Genomic DNA, 16,285 nt, shown 5'->3' on the forward strand with positions numbered 1-16,285 from the left:
TTGTATCTAGAAATAAAACTCCCAGCATGTCTGAGCAACATATTCCTCTATTAGAAAATTGGAATTTACAAAATAATATCCAGGAGTAACAAAGACATTTCTGCGTAGCAAACGATACCAGTCACATTATTTACATCTGCAGCGGCTGAAGCTGAGCCTAAAGGCAGAGGGAATGGACACTACTCCTGATGAGACACACCTGCAGACAGACAGGCTCATCACGTGAAACATCCGTTCAATGTGGAGACACTGGAAGTTAAAAAAAAAAAAAAAGGAGCAGTCACTTTGTTGGAGCAAAACGACAGAATCCCAGCAGAGTTCCTCCCGATGCTTGTTAACGTGTTGATTTAAGTGCAGAGTCAGTCCAGCACAGTTCGTTGTTCATTTCTTTGCTTTGCCTTTCCCCTTGCCTTTGCCCTTCCCGGATTCTTGCTTCTTCTCCTTCGTCGACTCTTTAGTTGTTTTGGTCTTCTTCTGCTGCAGAGAGAAACCCAACAGGTGAATAACCAGAAAGCAGAACAGAAAAACCTCTTCAGGTCTGAACACACTTACTTTGATCATGGCGTCTGCTTTGAGGCCCTCGGCTTCGTCCCCAGACTCCTGGTCGTCCGGACCTTCGTCTCCTTCGTCCAGATCCGCTCCTCCTCCTCGGCGGCCCTTCTTTACAGCTTGGAGGGAATATGGCGTCAGGTGGACCTCCTTGTTGTACGCCCGCGTGAAAGCTGCCTTCACCTGGGAGTACAGAGTTATTACCTAATGAGCTAATCTGAAGTTGATTAATCTTATCGATCAACTAACGATTAGTTGACAAGCGCCCGTTTTCTTAAAAACTCCAGTCAAGCAGGCCAACCGTCTTTCTATAACGTAAAGGTCTAAATTTTCATAATATGCTGCATTAAAAGAAAAACATTAAAATCGAATATTATTTTTGTATTAAATACTGATTACATAAACGATAACTGTGCTTTTCTCACATGATTAAATTTAGACATATTTATAAAATATAACAAAACATGAACCTCTTAGACTGCCGAGTATAAAAATAAAAGCTGAAAAGAATAAAATCCGTTAAACACTTATTAATTCCCCATCAATAGAAAGATATTAATGCAGAATTACTGTCTGTGGTTGAACTGGAGCAAATTTTAAAACTTTACTCCAAAAAGACTCACGACGACGGCCCTCAAAAATCAACCTCTCATTGGCATCGTATCTTTAAAACATTTTTTCTCCTCTGATTTTCTCTCATCACATCCTCGACTTCGTAGCGCAGCGCTGAATGAGCGCTACTAAGGTGAAACATAAGGAGCTTATTGAGTGTTTATATTTCAAAACAGATCCGCTGCAGCTGATCCAGAATGCTGCTGCTCGGGTTCTCACTAAAACCAGGAAGATAGAGCACATAACACCAGTTTTAAAGTCCCTACACTGGCTCCCTGTAGCTCAGAGAATAGACTTTAAAATACTGATGTTAGTTTATAAATCACTGAATGGTTTAGCACCACAATACCTTAAAGATCTGTTATTACTGTACCAACCGTCTAGACCCCTCAGATCTTCTGGTTCTGGTCTGCTCTGCATCCCCAGAACCAGAACCAGACGAGGAGAAGCAGCATTCAGCTTCTATGCACCACAGATTTCGAACAAACTTCCAGAAAACTGTAAAACAGCTGAAACACTGGGTGCTTTTAAATCTCAACTTAAAACCCACCTGTTTAGAGTTGCTTATGGCTAAATTAGGGTTAGAGTGCGGGTTTTGATGTCTTCCATGTTTTTATGTTTTTAATTTCTTCTTCTTTCTTTTCGACGTTTTAATGATGTAATGGTTTTTTTTTTAAATCTCTCTCTTTCTCGCTGATTATTTCTGTTTTTATTTTAATTATGTAAAGCACTTTGAAATGCCTTGCTGCTGAAATGTGCTATACAAATAAAATTTGATTGATTGATTGATCCGCATAAAGAGCATTTTGTGCCCCACGCCGGACTCCGTTTGGACCGTTTCTCTTTCCCCTTATGGTACGGCTCCAAAATCTTTATTTTAAGGATGACCGGCGGCGCCCTCTGCTGGATGGCGGCCAAACTACAAGACTAAAAAAATGGTCTAAGCAGGTAATAATAGAAGTGGATTAATTGTTTGTATCCCTACCTAAAAGCATAAAAATAACGATCAGGATGGGAAAGCATTCAGAAACTGTTTTTAAAAAATTAGAGTGAGCCTCTTCAGTGGTCCTCAGCTCACCTTGGGGTCCAGTTTGGAGTAGGGGTCAGGCTGCCCGCCCCACACACTGATCTCCATGATGCTGTCCACGTCCTCCTTGAGGAGCTGGTAGTCGTCCAGCAGCTGCACGGCCTGCGCCGCTCCCTCTGTCCCGTGCCTCTGCAGCGGATGCAGCAGCGCATGGCGCAGGTAATGCATGTAGTCCAGGTTGACCGCCTGTCTGCTGCTCAGGGTCCTGCAGGAGCAAAGAGCATGAAACACCCCGCCCCGGGAGCGCGACGGACGAACAAAAGGAGCTTACGGTACTTTAAGCTCATGTGTGAGGTCAGCTCCTGCACGATGCGGGAATGTTTGTTGGTGGAGGAGTTCTTGCCCAGCCAGCTGGGGAAGGCGGGGAACTGAGACATGTATCCTCTCATGAGCTCGCCCGGCAACACGCTGGCAAAGATGGCCTGAAAACACAACCAGGCTCAGAAGCATTCACACTGGTTGCACTAAAGTGGCAGAAGTGGCTCCAAGCTACGGCTGGACGACATGGCTGAAAAATGCATCACGATTCAAGCGTTTCATATCAGTCGATATAACGGATTAGTTTTTAAGTTTTAAATATCTGAAATACTGAAACTGGTGGCGTGATTTCTCATGTTTTATCCAGTTTCCTCTCCAGTTGTTATTTTCTCTTTTCCATGTTTTGTTTTTTTTCCAGCAGTTCTGAGGCACAGTGGCAAAACCTGAAACTGCGGCTGCACAAGTTTCTCAGCAAGTTATTGCTAGGTAACCAAAGAGCGAGTCAGTTAGCCGATGCCACGCACCTAGCTTTAGCCTTTCCTCTGCCTACATCCCCCAGAATGCTGTGCAGTTCGGGATTGGAGCTCAGTGAAATTATTACATGTTCTATCGGACATTTCATCTATTGATATTGATCACATATTTATCAAAATACATATTGTTATTGATTTATTGTCCTACTCAAAATAGCAACATTGTAGATAAATATGCATGTAGAGACAAAAACACGTCACACTCTGACTCTGCAACAGGCCTTCATCTCGGCTTCACACTGAGCTGGAATAATCTTTCATTTCACACGCTGTTTATGGAAAACTTAGTTATTATTTGATCATATATAGATGAATGTCATTACATGTCAAATAAGTTGCTACTTTAAAATTAGCTTCTAAAGAACATTTCAGCATCTGTCAATAAACTCCTCCAGAGATCAGACTGATAAGTTTGACACATAAATACAATTAATTAGCTTATCAGTTGCTATCAGAATATTATTTAATAATTCAGTCCTTATAGTTGACAACACAACACTTACCTGAGTGGGAAGCAGGGACCAGTTCTGACTCGATCGGATCCTTCTGTCCACCAGGTCGCCGTTGGCGATGGAGTCGGCGGTCTTACTGAGCAGCACCAGGTGGGACTTCATGTCTCCACTGTGAGCAAAGACGAAAGCAGGAACGTCAGCCGGACGCGAGTCTCTGCAGACCTACGCAGCGTGGCGCGCCCCGCTCACCGAGCCGCAGCCGGACGGACGTGCGGGTAGTTCTCCTGGACGAAGAGCGGCGCCAGAGAGTAGTCGTGGAAGAAGAGGTCGGACTTGTCGATGAGGCTCATGTGGGCCGTCTCCTCGCCCGAGGCGAACACCTTCCTGCAGACGTCGAACGGCCCCAGCTTCGTGTCCTTGCGGGCGCTGGCCGCGTCGGACTTGCACCGGTCGTACGTCATCACCTTGTCTTTGGCCGACCACATGCTCAGGTTGTGAATCACCTGGAGGCACGGGGCCAAAGTGACGAGACGGAAATATCCCAGCCCTCACAGAGCGAGGCGCTTTGCGCTCCTTACCTGTCGCACGTCCTGGTTGGAGGCCAAGATGATTTCATTGAGAGCCGGAGGAGGGATCTTGATTCCCTCTTTATAAGCAAGAGACATCATGGCTCCCTGGGGGAAAAGTGTAAACCAAATCAATAAAATGATAGAACAGGAAAGAAAATCCAATTATGAAAACACTCATTTCTATAGTTCAGGTCATTTTAAGGTTAATGGACACGTTGCAGCGCGACGACGGAGGGAACCTTGATCTGCTCCACCCGCGGCCTCTGGAAGCGCAGGTCGAAGCAGTAATTGGCCAACGATCTGATCTTCTGGTGGTTGCGGTCGTTGCACATGCAGATGATGGGAATCTTTGAGTTTTTGATCAGGCCGATCATCTCCTACAAGAGGTCAGAGAAAAACACTCTTACTACAAGTAAATATCCCAACTGGTTAGATTTCCATCAGGCACACAGTCATTTCCCAAACAATTATTTTGAACCTTTCCATAAACTCCAAAAGCCGAGCGGATCGTGAGAAACGAGCTCCAGTACCTGGATTCCTCCTCGGTCCTCATTTCCCGCCATGCCGTCCACCTCGTCCATGATGAGGACGTGCCTGCTGCTCACCGTCTGAGACGTCCCTGCAGGGCAGAGAGAAGAGGCTCAAAACGGTTTGAGATTTGCTGAAGAAGAGGATAAACATGAAGAGCACAGCCAGCGGTAGCTGTGTGGCAGCGTTCAGTTTTTATGTTGCAGCGCTGCAACTTCTCTACAGATTTAAAGAGTTTTCAGTCATTTTAACCTCCATTTATTTATATTTTAAAAATGGAGGAGGGATGGATAAAAGGAAGGAATGAATGGATCTACAGAATTTGGTATAAAAATATATTTAGTTTTTATTTTTAAGTCACATCACCCTGCTCTATTTAAACATGGGGGCAGGAAATAAAGTCTTCATATTTTTCCAGCTCTATTTCCAAACTCCCCCAAACCTGGAAAATATTCCAGACTTTTCCAGGTTGTGAAGCCGCTCCAGTGAAAGGGCAACGATGCCACTTTCTGGTATCGGTATTAGCGAATTATTAGGAAATATTTGGAACCAATTTTCAATCGTTTACGAATCGGCAGCTGCTTTATAAGCAAACATTGACCTTTGTAGAAGTTCTCGATGCTGGTGTTGTTGAGCGACTCCGCCACGACTTCCTTCAGGCTGTTTTTGCTGCGAGTGCAGCTGGCGTTCATCTCCACGTAGCTGAAGCCCAGCTCCTTCAACGACAAGCAAACCCACAGATTCAAACAGGAAGTGCGGCCAGAGTCTGCTGGTTAGGCGCCAGTGTGTGCCCTCCGACTGACCTCACAGACCAGGGCAGCTGTGGTCGTCTTCCCCACCCCTGGAGGCCCAGACAGCAGAGCGGCTTTGTATCCCGATCCGTCGTCCTTCCCTCCTCCAAATTTACCAAACCTCGACGCTGTCGAACAGAAAGCACATCTAGAACCGACACGTTTCTGCCAGGTGAGCCGGCGTGAGGTCGGCCGGTTCTTCTGCTACCTGCGGGTTTGTCCGCTCCTCTGCTGTGGTGCCTGTGCCAGTTCTGCAGCCAGCGGAGCAGCTTGTTGGCACAGCTCTGCTCCCCCTGCTGGCCGATCACAGCCTTCAGGGAACGTGGACGGTACTTGTCCACCCACAGGAGACCGGCAGCGTCCCCCTGAGGGGAAGGAGGGGAGGGTCCAGGAGCTGAGGAAGAGGAGGATGCGGAGGGAAGGCCCAGCTCCCTCCGGGCCGTCTGTCTGGAGCCCCTCCCAGTTGGGGTGCTGCCGCCGCTGGCTCTGGCTCTGTGTGCCTGGCCCGTCTTTGAGGGGCTCGGGGTCTGGGGGGACCTGGAGTTCCCCTTGGAGGGGGAGATCTTCTGAGCCTTGGGGGTGACCTTTGAGGTCCGACTCGGAGGAGTTCTGGTGTTTGAGGCTTTGCACTAAAAGAAACATCCAAAGAAATAAAGAGAGATCGATTTCATTAGAACCATTGAAAGGTTAAAGCTGATATCTATAGACTGGCTCAAACACAGCAGGAGGTCACAGAGGGTGAATAACATTTTATTATGTTTTATTCTCAGTACTAATCATTTCAAAAATTTATTTTTTTGGAGGAAAACACCAGGTAATATTTTTTTCTTTAGGTAATATTTTGGTAAATTTCCATCAGGTGGTTTTCACATCAGTTAAGCTGCTACTCTTTAAAGGGCAGTTTCATGTAAAATTGTTTTTTTCTTTAGCTTTACATCATGTTATAATGTTATTCCTTTGGTTACTTGATTGAGCTAAAAAATGGGACGACGTGCCTCTTTAAGCCATACTGTAATAAAAGCCACACTGATGTTTATTACTGCTAATGTGCCAAAGTAAAAACATTTGTAATGTTACAACTGCAGGAGTCCTGACCTCGGTTTCTGCAGCGATCTCATACTTTGACTTCTTTCCTGGTTTGGTCCTGATCAGCTCCAACAAGCCGTCCTCATCCAGGATGGTGGTGCCTAAACTCTCAGCCTAGAGAGCAAAACGCAGAGAGCAAAACTCCTTAACATCAATGAAACTGGAATATGTCTGTAATTTATGCTTCCTGTTCTTTTATAAATCAGAAGATATAAAAAAAAAAATAAACCACAACATCCTGTTGCGTTCGAGTACAAAAACAGAGCAACTTGAAATTATTTCACCAGTTTATTTCCCCCTGCTTAATAAATGTAAGGAAAAATTAAGGGCTCGAGTTTAATAAACATTTTAGTGTGAGATTTTTATTTGTAAGAATGTTACATGTCTTAGCAGATTTAGGTGATGCAGGGTGAAAAAGCTTACACTTCTTCTTACTCCTTAATAAAAGTGTTATTTACTAATATTTGTGTATTCTATTATCAATGATTAATTAATAGTAATAAGGCCATATAATCCCTATTTTGAATTCATTTATTTATTATGAATTTAATTATTAATTTTTAATCTTAATTAACATTTTCTTGATTAATTTATTATTTACCAAATTTATTAATCGATTACAATTTATTATTAAGATTATCATCATTATTACTGCTAGCAGTAGCAGTTATTTTCTTCAATTTAGCAGTAGTAGAAACCCTTTTTGTTTGTTTTATGTTTCATCTTTATTTAAATTAAATAATCCAAATAAACCCTGATAATCTGACGCAGGCTGGCTGACCTTGTCCAGTTTGGACGCTCCGCTGTCTCTGCCCTGCACCAGGTAGTTGGTCTTCTTGCTGACGTTTCCCGTCACTTTGCCTCCGTGACGCTCAATGAGAGCTTTGGCGTCGTCTCTCTCCATCGACTCCAGGACTCCGGTCAGCACAAACACACACCCCTCCAAACAGTTCTCTGCTCCCTAGAAATGGATTTTAAACTGAGTAACTTGGTTTTGAAATAAAGAACGACTGCGGAGCCGCCGGTTCCCCGTCGTGACGCTCCACCTTACCTCGGGGATGTCCTTGGATCCCAGCGCCCGCGGTCCGTCTCTGTTGAGGTAATTCCTGAAAGCTAGCGTGTGCATCTTCTTCTTCTCCGCATCGTCAGGACTTGTACTTGTGCTCTGGTTGGGAAGCAGAATAAAAACCTGAAAGCGGCTCAGACGAACGGGTCAGAGTTCAGCCTCTTGCGTCGCAGGAAGCAGCATTACCTCGGGCTTCTTGGGAGACGTCTTCAGCGCCGTCGGTGTCGTTCCTGCTTTGGGCGTGAACTTCATGTCCGAAATGGAAGAAGCACGCGGCTCTTTTTTCGGAGAAGTTTTGTTTTTCCTCGGTGAAGCGGGCGCTTTGCTTTTCGCGCCTTCGTCCTTCGCCTCGTCCCGTTTCTTCATCATGGCCAGCTTGGAGCTGGCTCTGCCGGCAGTGGGGCTCTTCTTGGGCGACGGACTGATGACGTCCTCCGGAGCGGTCCGACTGGTCTTCGACGGGACGCTCGCGCTGCTCTTCTTGGGGGTCGTGGTTGGACTTGGCCTTTCCTCAGAGTTTTTGCGCGCCTTGAAAAGGCACAAAAAACATTTTTACATCTCCTGTACAAGAAGCCAACATGCCTGTTAGTGACCGTTGCAGTGCATTACTTTTTTGGGCTGTGGCTCGGTGTCCAGCAGGGCCAACGTTCTGGCAAACTCCTCGTCCTCATGGACTTGTTTCTCCACCTGCTCGAAAGAAACATAGCAAAATCATTGCATAAAGACAATTACAAAGTCGGCCTTCCATCACCTGAAGAACAGTTTTTAGGATTGAAGAGGACCGATTCTGCATCAGTTATGTACTAATGAGTTTTGATCTTCAATATGAAATTAGTGAAGGTAAAGCGGGGAAAAATTGACGAGGGTTTGGAAATCGCCACAGATCAACAAAACATATCAAGCTAGAAATTGTACATTTGTTGGAATATATTTCTATTGCCAGAAAAATCCCTACATCTAACTACCGATGGAGGTAGATGGGCTCGTAGCTGGTTAGGGAGGTGCTGAAAGAAGTCGCATCCTAAACAGGAACCGGCACACTCTGGTTCATGTAACCCACATGTGCAGCTGCAAAAAGCTGCTCTTTAATTAAAACTATGTCAGGAGAGGAAACGGCTTTTCTGACATCAACAAGCTGCATCTGATGACAATAAATTGACAAAAGTTAAAACGACTTGTTTAAATCCTGAATGTGTTTTCTCCTCCTTTTCTCCCCCCACCCCACACTACTCCACTGAATGAAAACATTTTCCAATGATCTCCAAACGGAGAATTCAAGACCCTGATTCAGTTTCTGCTTCGTGTGAAAACACCCCGTAGTTGATTTAACCTCTTACCTCCGTGTCCTCCTCCATCTGCAGCTGCCGGGCCAATTCCTCGTCGCTTATCAGGTCGTCTAACTCTTGAGTCGGCTGAAGGAAGACAGGAGTTTTACAAATTTAGTTTCCTGCAGAGTAAGAAAATGATTAGAGAAAAGACGTCATGGAGGATTGGAGGAAAGTTAAGTTAGCTTACAGCCTTTCGCTTGGTGCTGGCCACCAGCTTCTTGTCCGAGCGGTGAATCTCTCCGCTGCCGAAGTAGTCGAGAACAGAGGTGGGAGTTTGCTTAGGCTGAGGGGGAGGGGCTAGTTTAGGGGTTGTAGGAACTTTGGGACTCTTTCTCTCGGTTTTCCCCCGACTCAAAGGAGGCTTAGCAGGAGACTTGACTCGCTCTTTGGCTTTAGGACTGCAGCTGTCTTCTTCTGACTTTTTGTTAGCGCCGTTCTGTTTGGACTTGGAGGCCTTCTTCAGACTCTGGAAGTTGTCATTGTCCGAGTCTGCAGGTTCGAGAGATGAGCAGAGATTTTCTTTAAAGGCCAAATGCTTTAGGAGGAACTGAGAATATTTTCCTTCGATGGTGTCTGACCTGTTTCAGAGACGTACTGCACAGGATCCTTCCTAGGAGGCGGCTTTGCTTTGCTGGTCGCAGCTTTCTCTTTGGAGGATTTCTTAGCCTTCATCACCGGCTCTTCCTCGTCTGAATCTGATTAGAAACAAGGATGACATGTTTTTCATTTCTCATCTAATTTTTTAGAAAATGTCCCTCTCTTAAAGATGCAACTCCTAGAACTGATCCCCTCCAGCTTTATGAAAACTGGAACTCCAAAACGTTTTCTGCCATTTTCTCACTGAAGATAAACAAGGATTAAGATTAGCATTTTTCTAACAAAGATCTAAATATATAAAAAAAAAAACAATGTGTTACTCTATTGCACAAACTGTAAAGTGTAATTATACAGGCAGAAATGGAATACCAGGAAGAAGTCGCTGCTTTACAAAGAGTTATAAAGATGTAGATAAATCAACTAACATTTTCTTTCATGCATCTTTAATAATGATAAAGTTCGGGGACTTATTTGATTAATTCCTATTTTGCTGGTTTCCAACTAGAGCTTCACAATATATCAAATCAGAATTATTGCAGCTTTAGCATGTTTAATATTGAAATAGCAAAAAATGTTTTTGGATGCAAACTTTGATTTAATTGACATCCAAATAGCCGATTATATATATTTTGCCATTTGGACAGACTTGTGCTGGATTTTACGACCAGAGGTGCTGCAGAGTTTAAACATAAACATGCCAACGCTCATGAGGGGCAAAAAAAAAAAAAAAAAACAGTGAGGAAAATAAGCATCAACATCTGCAATTTCATGTTTTTGTGCAGTTCTAGTGATTCAAACCTACTTTTTCTATCAAAGAAGCTTTAGCTCATTTTATTTCTTTGAAGAGTTAAAAGTGGAATTGGTCAAAATCTGGTCAGACGTAAAGAAAAACCTGAAATTGGTACTGGCAGGAAATAATCTAATTGGTGCATCTCTAGACTATTAGTCTATATGTTCTTTTATGATATAAATATTAAAATATTTCGCATACCCGATTCTATAACTTGGCGTTTCTTTCTTTTCTTCTCGCTGCTTTTGTGTTGCTCTTCATTTTTGGAGCTTTTGACCTGAATAACAAGAATACAAATATTGTGTAATGAAATGGGGGGGGAAAACAGGATTTTCTTTCTTTTTACATGGTGGAGGACAATATCTTCTTGCCTTAGCGCTCTCCTTCTTCCTCTTTTTCACATCATCTTCTGAAGAACTCTTCTTTTTCTTCTTCTCGTCTGGTTTTCGGTCTACATTTGGGGCAGGCTTGCCTGATACCGGTCCAAAGAACCGCCTGATGTCCTGCACACAAACACAGTATGTAGTGATGCAGATTGAAACACAGCGGAGTTGTAAACTTTTATATCTTCACTAGATCGCTGTGATTGTAAACACAAGACTGATGCAGAGACTTCAGTGAAAAGAGGTCGGAGGATTAATTGGTGAGTTCAGGCGCTCATTTTCAGTAGCGTTCACTTTCTGACTAAGATCCTGCACGTAAACGCACCATTTTTCCTAAACAACAACAAAAAAAAAACCCCAGCACAAACATGTCAACATTTAAACAGCTTTATGCTTATTTCTAGTGTAAAATAAATTGAAGCGGTTTAGCTGCAGCTAAACCCGAGAGCAGCTTTATCCACAGGACTTCGCAGGTATCTTTCGCCTTGTTGAGTAACTTTGGGAGTTTGTGCGGCTCCAGGCCTGAGCGGACAGATTTAAACTGTTACCTACCATGATGAACACGCTGCTCTCGCACCCTGGATGCTGGTTTGGTGCAGAAAAGACGGAAAATCTTTCAGCTGTTGGCGCGAAGCACTGTGGTCGCCAGGAGGTGACGCACCAATACAGGATTGGCGTGCGTCCGTACGTCATCAGACGTGCCGAGTTTATTTAGGAATTCAAAAACAAATCAAAACGTGCAATAATGATAATAAACCCGCTATGGTTTAAATTTAAATCACAGATATTGATATCGCACTAATTGCTCTTTGCCACTTTTTCTAAAAACCTTTGTACCCTAAGATTTTTAATATCCGTACTGATCAAAATTCTTCCATGTGTTTCTGACCGGTTCTTTACATGAAGAATCTTGAATAATTTAAGTTACATTTAATTTCCCTTTGAGATCAATAAAATATTTTTTTAATTGGCCATGGCAGCACATTATGCGGGGCTTAAAATCTGAGGAAGCTGATCGGTGTTGGTGAAACCATCAGGTTTAAAACAGATCGAAAGCTAAATATTAGCCTGCCCTCAAATATGTACTATATTAACATATTTGAAACATTGGGCTACAAATAGATGTTGAACTGCATCTGCTGATTTACTAGATCAGCTTAGATTTAGAAAATTTTAATTACCATTACTTGATCCACTTAGCATTTCACCTTCGTTGCACCTCTACCAGTAGTTGTGCCCATACATATATTTTTGCAGAAAACCTGGAAAGCTCCATTAGGCCCCAAAACTTGATTTTTAAAAAATGTTTCATGTTTGTCCTTTTATAAAATATATCATTGTAAAAACAGATCTGCAATTCATATTAGAGCCAACATGTATTATAAATAGAACATTTCTTGACTCCAAACCCTTTTGTTCATGTTAATCCTTATTGTAGCTCAATAAAATAACCCAGAAAAATATATAAAGATGTTTGCTTTATTGGTCATGACAGGAAAAGTCAATATTTTATTCAACATCTTGCTCCACCACGGTGGTTCTCTCGCTGATGTAAATGCCGTCCAGGAACTTTCTGATGTCCTTCTTTCTGACCGTAGTGGCCTGTTGGATCAACGCCGCTGCAGAGAAACAGGAGAGCCGCAAATCAGAGCAGAAACTTACTCTGAAACATGATGGGGGGGAAAAATACCAGTGCATGTTTATTTCTCAGGTCTGAAGAATGAAAGCAAAGATTTAATCATGAAAAGGAAAAGTGACGCACAAAGCTGGGAAGATTTAGAGTCAAGCATAAAATGATGCAAAGCATGCGCAGGTGAGTAATAAAGAACAAGGTGTAAATACAAGTAAACATCCTGTTAAATAGTTTGAAAAGAGAAAAGTAGTTTTAAAATTGAAAAATAAAGATTTCTTTTAAGTGCAAGCTTAGAATTGAAATAATGCCAAATTTATCCATTAAATTCTTTTGTTGCAGGAGCATTTTGTTAAAATGTTTACTTTATGAAAAAAAACTCAGCCTTAAGTTCACCTGGAGTTTAATGCTGAGTTTTGTCATCATGTCACATATCAGGAGAATGAACAGACGATTTAGCCGGACAGACTCCTTGATTTTATGATTTCTGACGCTTGACGAGTTTAAGGTGGGAAGCATGCAACAGATAAATCTGCGACAGAAAGAAAAGTTCCAGGAAAACAAACAAGACGGGCAGCAAAAGCGAGACGTTCCCATGCAGGACAGGTAGACGGCATCATCTAACCTCTACACCAGCAGATGTTTTCTCTACTGGTCTGCGTCCACTACTGTTCCCTTCTCAGACACGTAAATGCCGTCCAAGAACTTTCTGATATCCTTGTTTTTGACTGTGGTGGCCTGCTGGATCAGAGCGGCTGGAACAGAGGAGGACGAGCAGCAGGTCACAACACCATCACTTCGGCCCAAACGTTTCTGATGCATTTTAAACATCTGCAAAAAGAAACTAAACCAACAACTTTACATAAACGAGCTCAACTTCATCCGACCATTTGGTGGAAGGAGAGAGCGACCAGACGCGTCACAGCGGTCAACAGAACTTCTTACTGCAGAGTTTATTTCATCTTGACGGACAGAACGGCTCTGATCACGTTGATGAGACTCACCTGAGTTTGACACCAGCTCGATGTCGTTTCCCTCCAGGACCAGCTCGTCCTTCTGGGCTGCTGACAACGCGCAGTTAACTCCTGGAAGCAAAAGGGAAGATCATTTTTAATACGATACCATGAGACCCCATTTGTTTTCTTACTGGATTATAATCCAATAAAAACTCAAAAAGTTTATTTGTAGGTGAGAAAATCAGTACTGAATCAATAATATTTTCTCGCATTTTATATTAGTTTTGATCAAACTATTGGCTCTGTGAATATTATGGTTCAAAAAACAAATATCAAAACATTTATGACTTCTATTAATATTTATATACAGTTATTCTATCAGAATGAGGGTTTTAGACAAAACATTTTAATGATGCAATTTAAAAAAATCACAATTTAGAGAACGCCAAGATGTCAAAGAGCTTCTTTGAGAGTTTTAATCACTTCATGTAGATTTAAACAAGGAAAGCTAGACATTTGTGGACATTTAGAAATTATTTGCTGTCCCTTTGCTACATTATTACATTACTGTATTTTATAATAAATATAAATGAAAGTCAACCGACTTATGAAAGTACAGGAGTCTTAGTGCTGTAAAGATTTAACAATTTGCTGATCTGAGATTGACAAGAAAGTTCAAACAATCTTTTAGCATTTTCTGCAAATAAAAGATCAAATGTTTATATTACCAAACATTTGGTCATATATGGCTGGGCGACATGGATTAAGAATAAAATCTCAGTTTTTTATGCCAAATTCGATTTCCAATTTTAAACCAACACTTCCCACTCACATTTTTCCTAAACAACAAAAAAAAAAAAGACATAAAATATATAAGGTTTGGCATTTATCTCAATAACAACACAAATGGAAGCTTTAAAATATGCTTGGTAGATTGTGGGTGAGCCAACATCACTATGGAAACCCAAGCAGTGGATTTGCAGGGGGGAAAAATCCCAATTTTCCAAAAAATTAAAGCTTCAAAAACAGAAAATCTGATCAAAATCAGTCAATTTATTGCCCAGCTCTAGGTAAAATAACCACTCATGTTTGGAATTTCTTTCCCCCCCCCCGGCCCCCCAAAAAAGAGAGAAAAACAACCAAATCTGCCCAACACGGTTCTAGTTTACATTTAAACTAACAAAACGATCCCTGAATGTGATCATTTTGCCTTTAAACATTCCTGCCTTACAAAAAAAATCTGGCCAACCACCATTTCCATCCTTCCCACCAAGTCAAACTGCGACTTTTCCAAGCCGACAGGAAGTGAATACATCAGATTTTCACGTACTCCAGAGTCTCCACAGTGTGAAGCCGACTCACCAGGCCTCATCCTGACACGGCGGATGTACTTCTCTCCCAGAAAGTTCCTGATTTCCACCAGACTCCCACTCTCCTGAATGACCACGTTGATGGGGAAATGGGCGTACACAGAGCGCATCTTATACCGGAAACCCTGCAGCAGACAACAGGAGTTAACGTCAACGAACAGATTCACGTCGTTAATTCAGAACAGAGGCAGCCCAAGTGGCTGCAGTTTTGTCCCAGAAGGTGAACCTCACCAGAGTGACGCCCTTGATCATGTTCTGGACGTGGCTGCAGATGGTGCGCACCGTGGCTAGCTCCTTCCTGTTTCCCCACCATTTCTCCACACGAAGCTAAACAACACAACACAGTGATCAGTTTTATACAGCCTCACATGTCAAATTACGGTTAAAATCGCTCAGACGGTTGATAGCTTGGCAATAAGGCGGTACAACCAAACAAAAATGTCAAATTGACATCGTGCTCAGCGTTACTTTTTATCCTGTAATTCAAGCAGGGATGCACCCCAGCACCAGCTCCATTGCTAATGGTTCAACTTTCTTTGTATAAACTCATGCAGCACCATTTCAGTAACAGATTGTCATTCATAGCTAACCTTCTTCTGTTTCTTGCCCAGCAGGCTGAGCTCCAGGTTGATGTGGTTGAACTCCCGGGTGAGTTTACCACGGGGCCCTTTGACAATCACTGTTCGCCCCTTTAACCTGACCTCCACTGGCAAACAAAACAAAAGTCAATTTAAAAACATAACATATTTATTCATGTTAATCTGTGCAGCAGCAGCAGCTTCTTACCATTGTCAGGGAGGTCGACGGTCTGGCTGCTGAGAATGGTCTTCATTCTAGACACACGCACAAAACGAGTGTTATATTTGAATCTCGTTTCAGCACTTTAACTTAACACTCAGTAAGTTGGATAACTCTAAAGCACGGAATGTATGTTAATGTAAACGTTCTGATAGATGCAACATTAGCATGTATGATTTGAGCTTGAATCAAGCCAGCCTGGATGTAGCCACACTGACCGAGCTAATGCTAACACAGAGCTACGCTGTTCCACATCTCGTAGTTTAATAAAAAAGACAACATTTTCCACTCCAGAACAGTCACACAAACTACCAGGAGTTGTTCAAACCCCACTCTTGTAACTGAAACAGTTTAATCAGCCGTCGCCATTAACACAAACAGACCCGTCAGGCCGCAGACGCTTAAATTGTGGACAAACTTATTATCATTTCTCCACAGAAACTAAAAACAGAATAAAAATATAGCTCATATTGTGAAATTTAACATCCTCGGTGTCTTGATGTTAAAAAATAAATAGAAACGTGTGTTAATAGACTCAGATGGAGTTAGATGAAAACTCCGAAACAATTTCACAGCTATTCTCACCTCGCCGGTAGCAGAGGAAAGGAGGACGGAAGAGCGTCATGACGCAATTGTAGGAGCCCATCAGCAGCCGTTATAATCGATTATCGAACTCAAACTGTGACAGAAAGTATATTTTGGAATGGAGTAGAAACAACAGAGTGTATTTTTTGGAATATAAATTTGCGAGTGTCTTTTATGAAAATCTACTGGCTTTATTTACAAACTTTAAAATAATGAAAGCCCTATTTACCTACATGCAGATTAAACCAAAGTTACAAAATTTTCACAATAGCAGTGTTTTATTTGGATTACTTAGATTTTAAAAATTAGCAAAGAAA

The 16,285-nt window shown here is 42.4% G+C and overlaps 2 protein-coding genes across 4 annotated transcripts; both read right to left on the reverse strand.

Moving 5' to 3' along the window:
• Positions 1-29: 29 nt before the first annotated feature.
• Positions 30-11,299, reverse strand: rfc1 (replication factor C (activator 1) 1). Of its 2 annotated transcripts, none has more exons than XM_008412659.2 (23): positions 11,182-11,299; positions 10,618-10,749; positions 10,448-10,523; positions 9,438-9,554; positions 9,047-9,348; positions 8,869-8,943; positions 8,141-8,218; positions 7,718-8,059; positions 7,517-7,630; positions 7,247-7,426; positions 6,475-6,579; positions 5,588-6,008; positions 5,392-5,507; positions 5,190-5,304; positions 4,591-4,679; positions 4,300-4,437; positions 4,070-4,165; positions 3,741-3,994; positions 3,543-3,660; positions 2,525-2,670; positions 2,240-2,453; positions 553-732; positions 30-474 (listed from the first exon to the last, which is right to left on the reverse strand). In XM_008412659.2, exons 1-23 carry the CDS (start codon positions 11,182-11,184, stop codon positions 382-384), a joined length of 3,504 nt encoding a protein of 1,167 aa, XP_008410881.1. In that variant the 5' UTR covers positions 11,185-11,299; the 3' UTR covers positions 30-381. The 2 variants fall into 2 exon arrangements, with proteins under 2 accessions (XP_008410881.1, XP_008410872.1); XM_008412650.2 differs by having other exon boundaries at positions 30-477.
• A 791-nt stretch (positions 11,300-12,090) lies between these two features.
• Positions 12,091-15,482, reverse strand: rpl9 (ribosomal protein L9). 2 transcript variants are annotated; one of them, XM_008412670.2, is made up of 7 exons: positions 15,372-15,482; positions 15,176-15,291; positions 14,817-14,912; positions 14,578-14,710; positions 13,264-13,344; positions 12,885-13,014; positions 12,091-12,248 (listed from the first exon to the last, which is right to left on the reverse strand). In XM_008412670.2, the coding sequence occupies exons 1-6, from the start codon at positions 15,415-15,417 to the stop codon at positions 12,908-12,910; spliced, it is 579 nt and encodes a 192-aa protein (XP_008410892.1). In that variant the 5' UTR covers positions 15,418-15,482; the 3' UTR covers positions 12,091-12,248; positions 12,885-12,907. The 2 variants fall into 2 exon arrangements, with proteins under 2 accessions (XP_008410892.1, XP_008410895.1); XM_008412673.2 differs by having other exon boundaries at positions 12,091-12,292.
• Positions 15,483-16,285: the final 803 nt, after the last annotated feature.

The sequence above is a fragment of the Poecilia reticulata genome, linkage group LG1, assembly GCF_000633615.1.
Source record: "Poecilia reticulata strain Guanapo linkage group LG1, Guppy_female_1.0+MT, whole genome shotgun sequence".
Classification (NCBI taxonomy): Eukaryota; Metazoa; Chordata; class Actinopteri; order Cyprinodontiformes; family Poeciliidae; genus Poecilia; species Poecilia reticulata.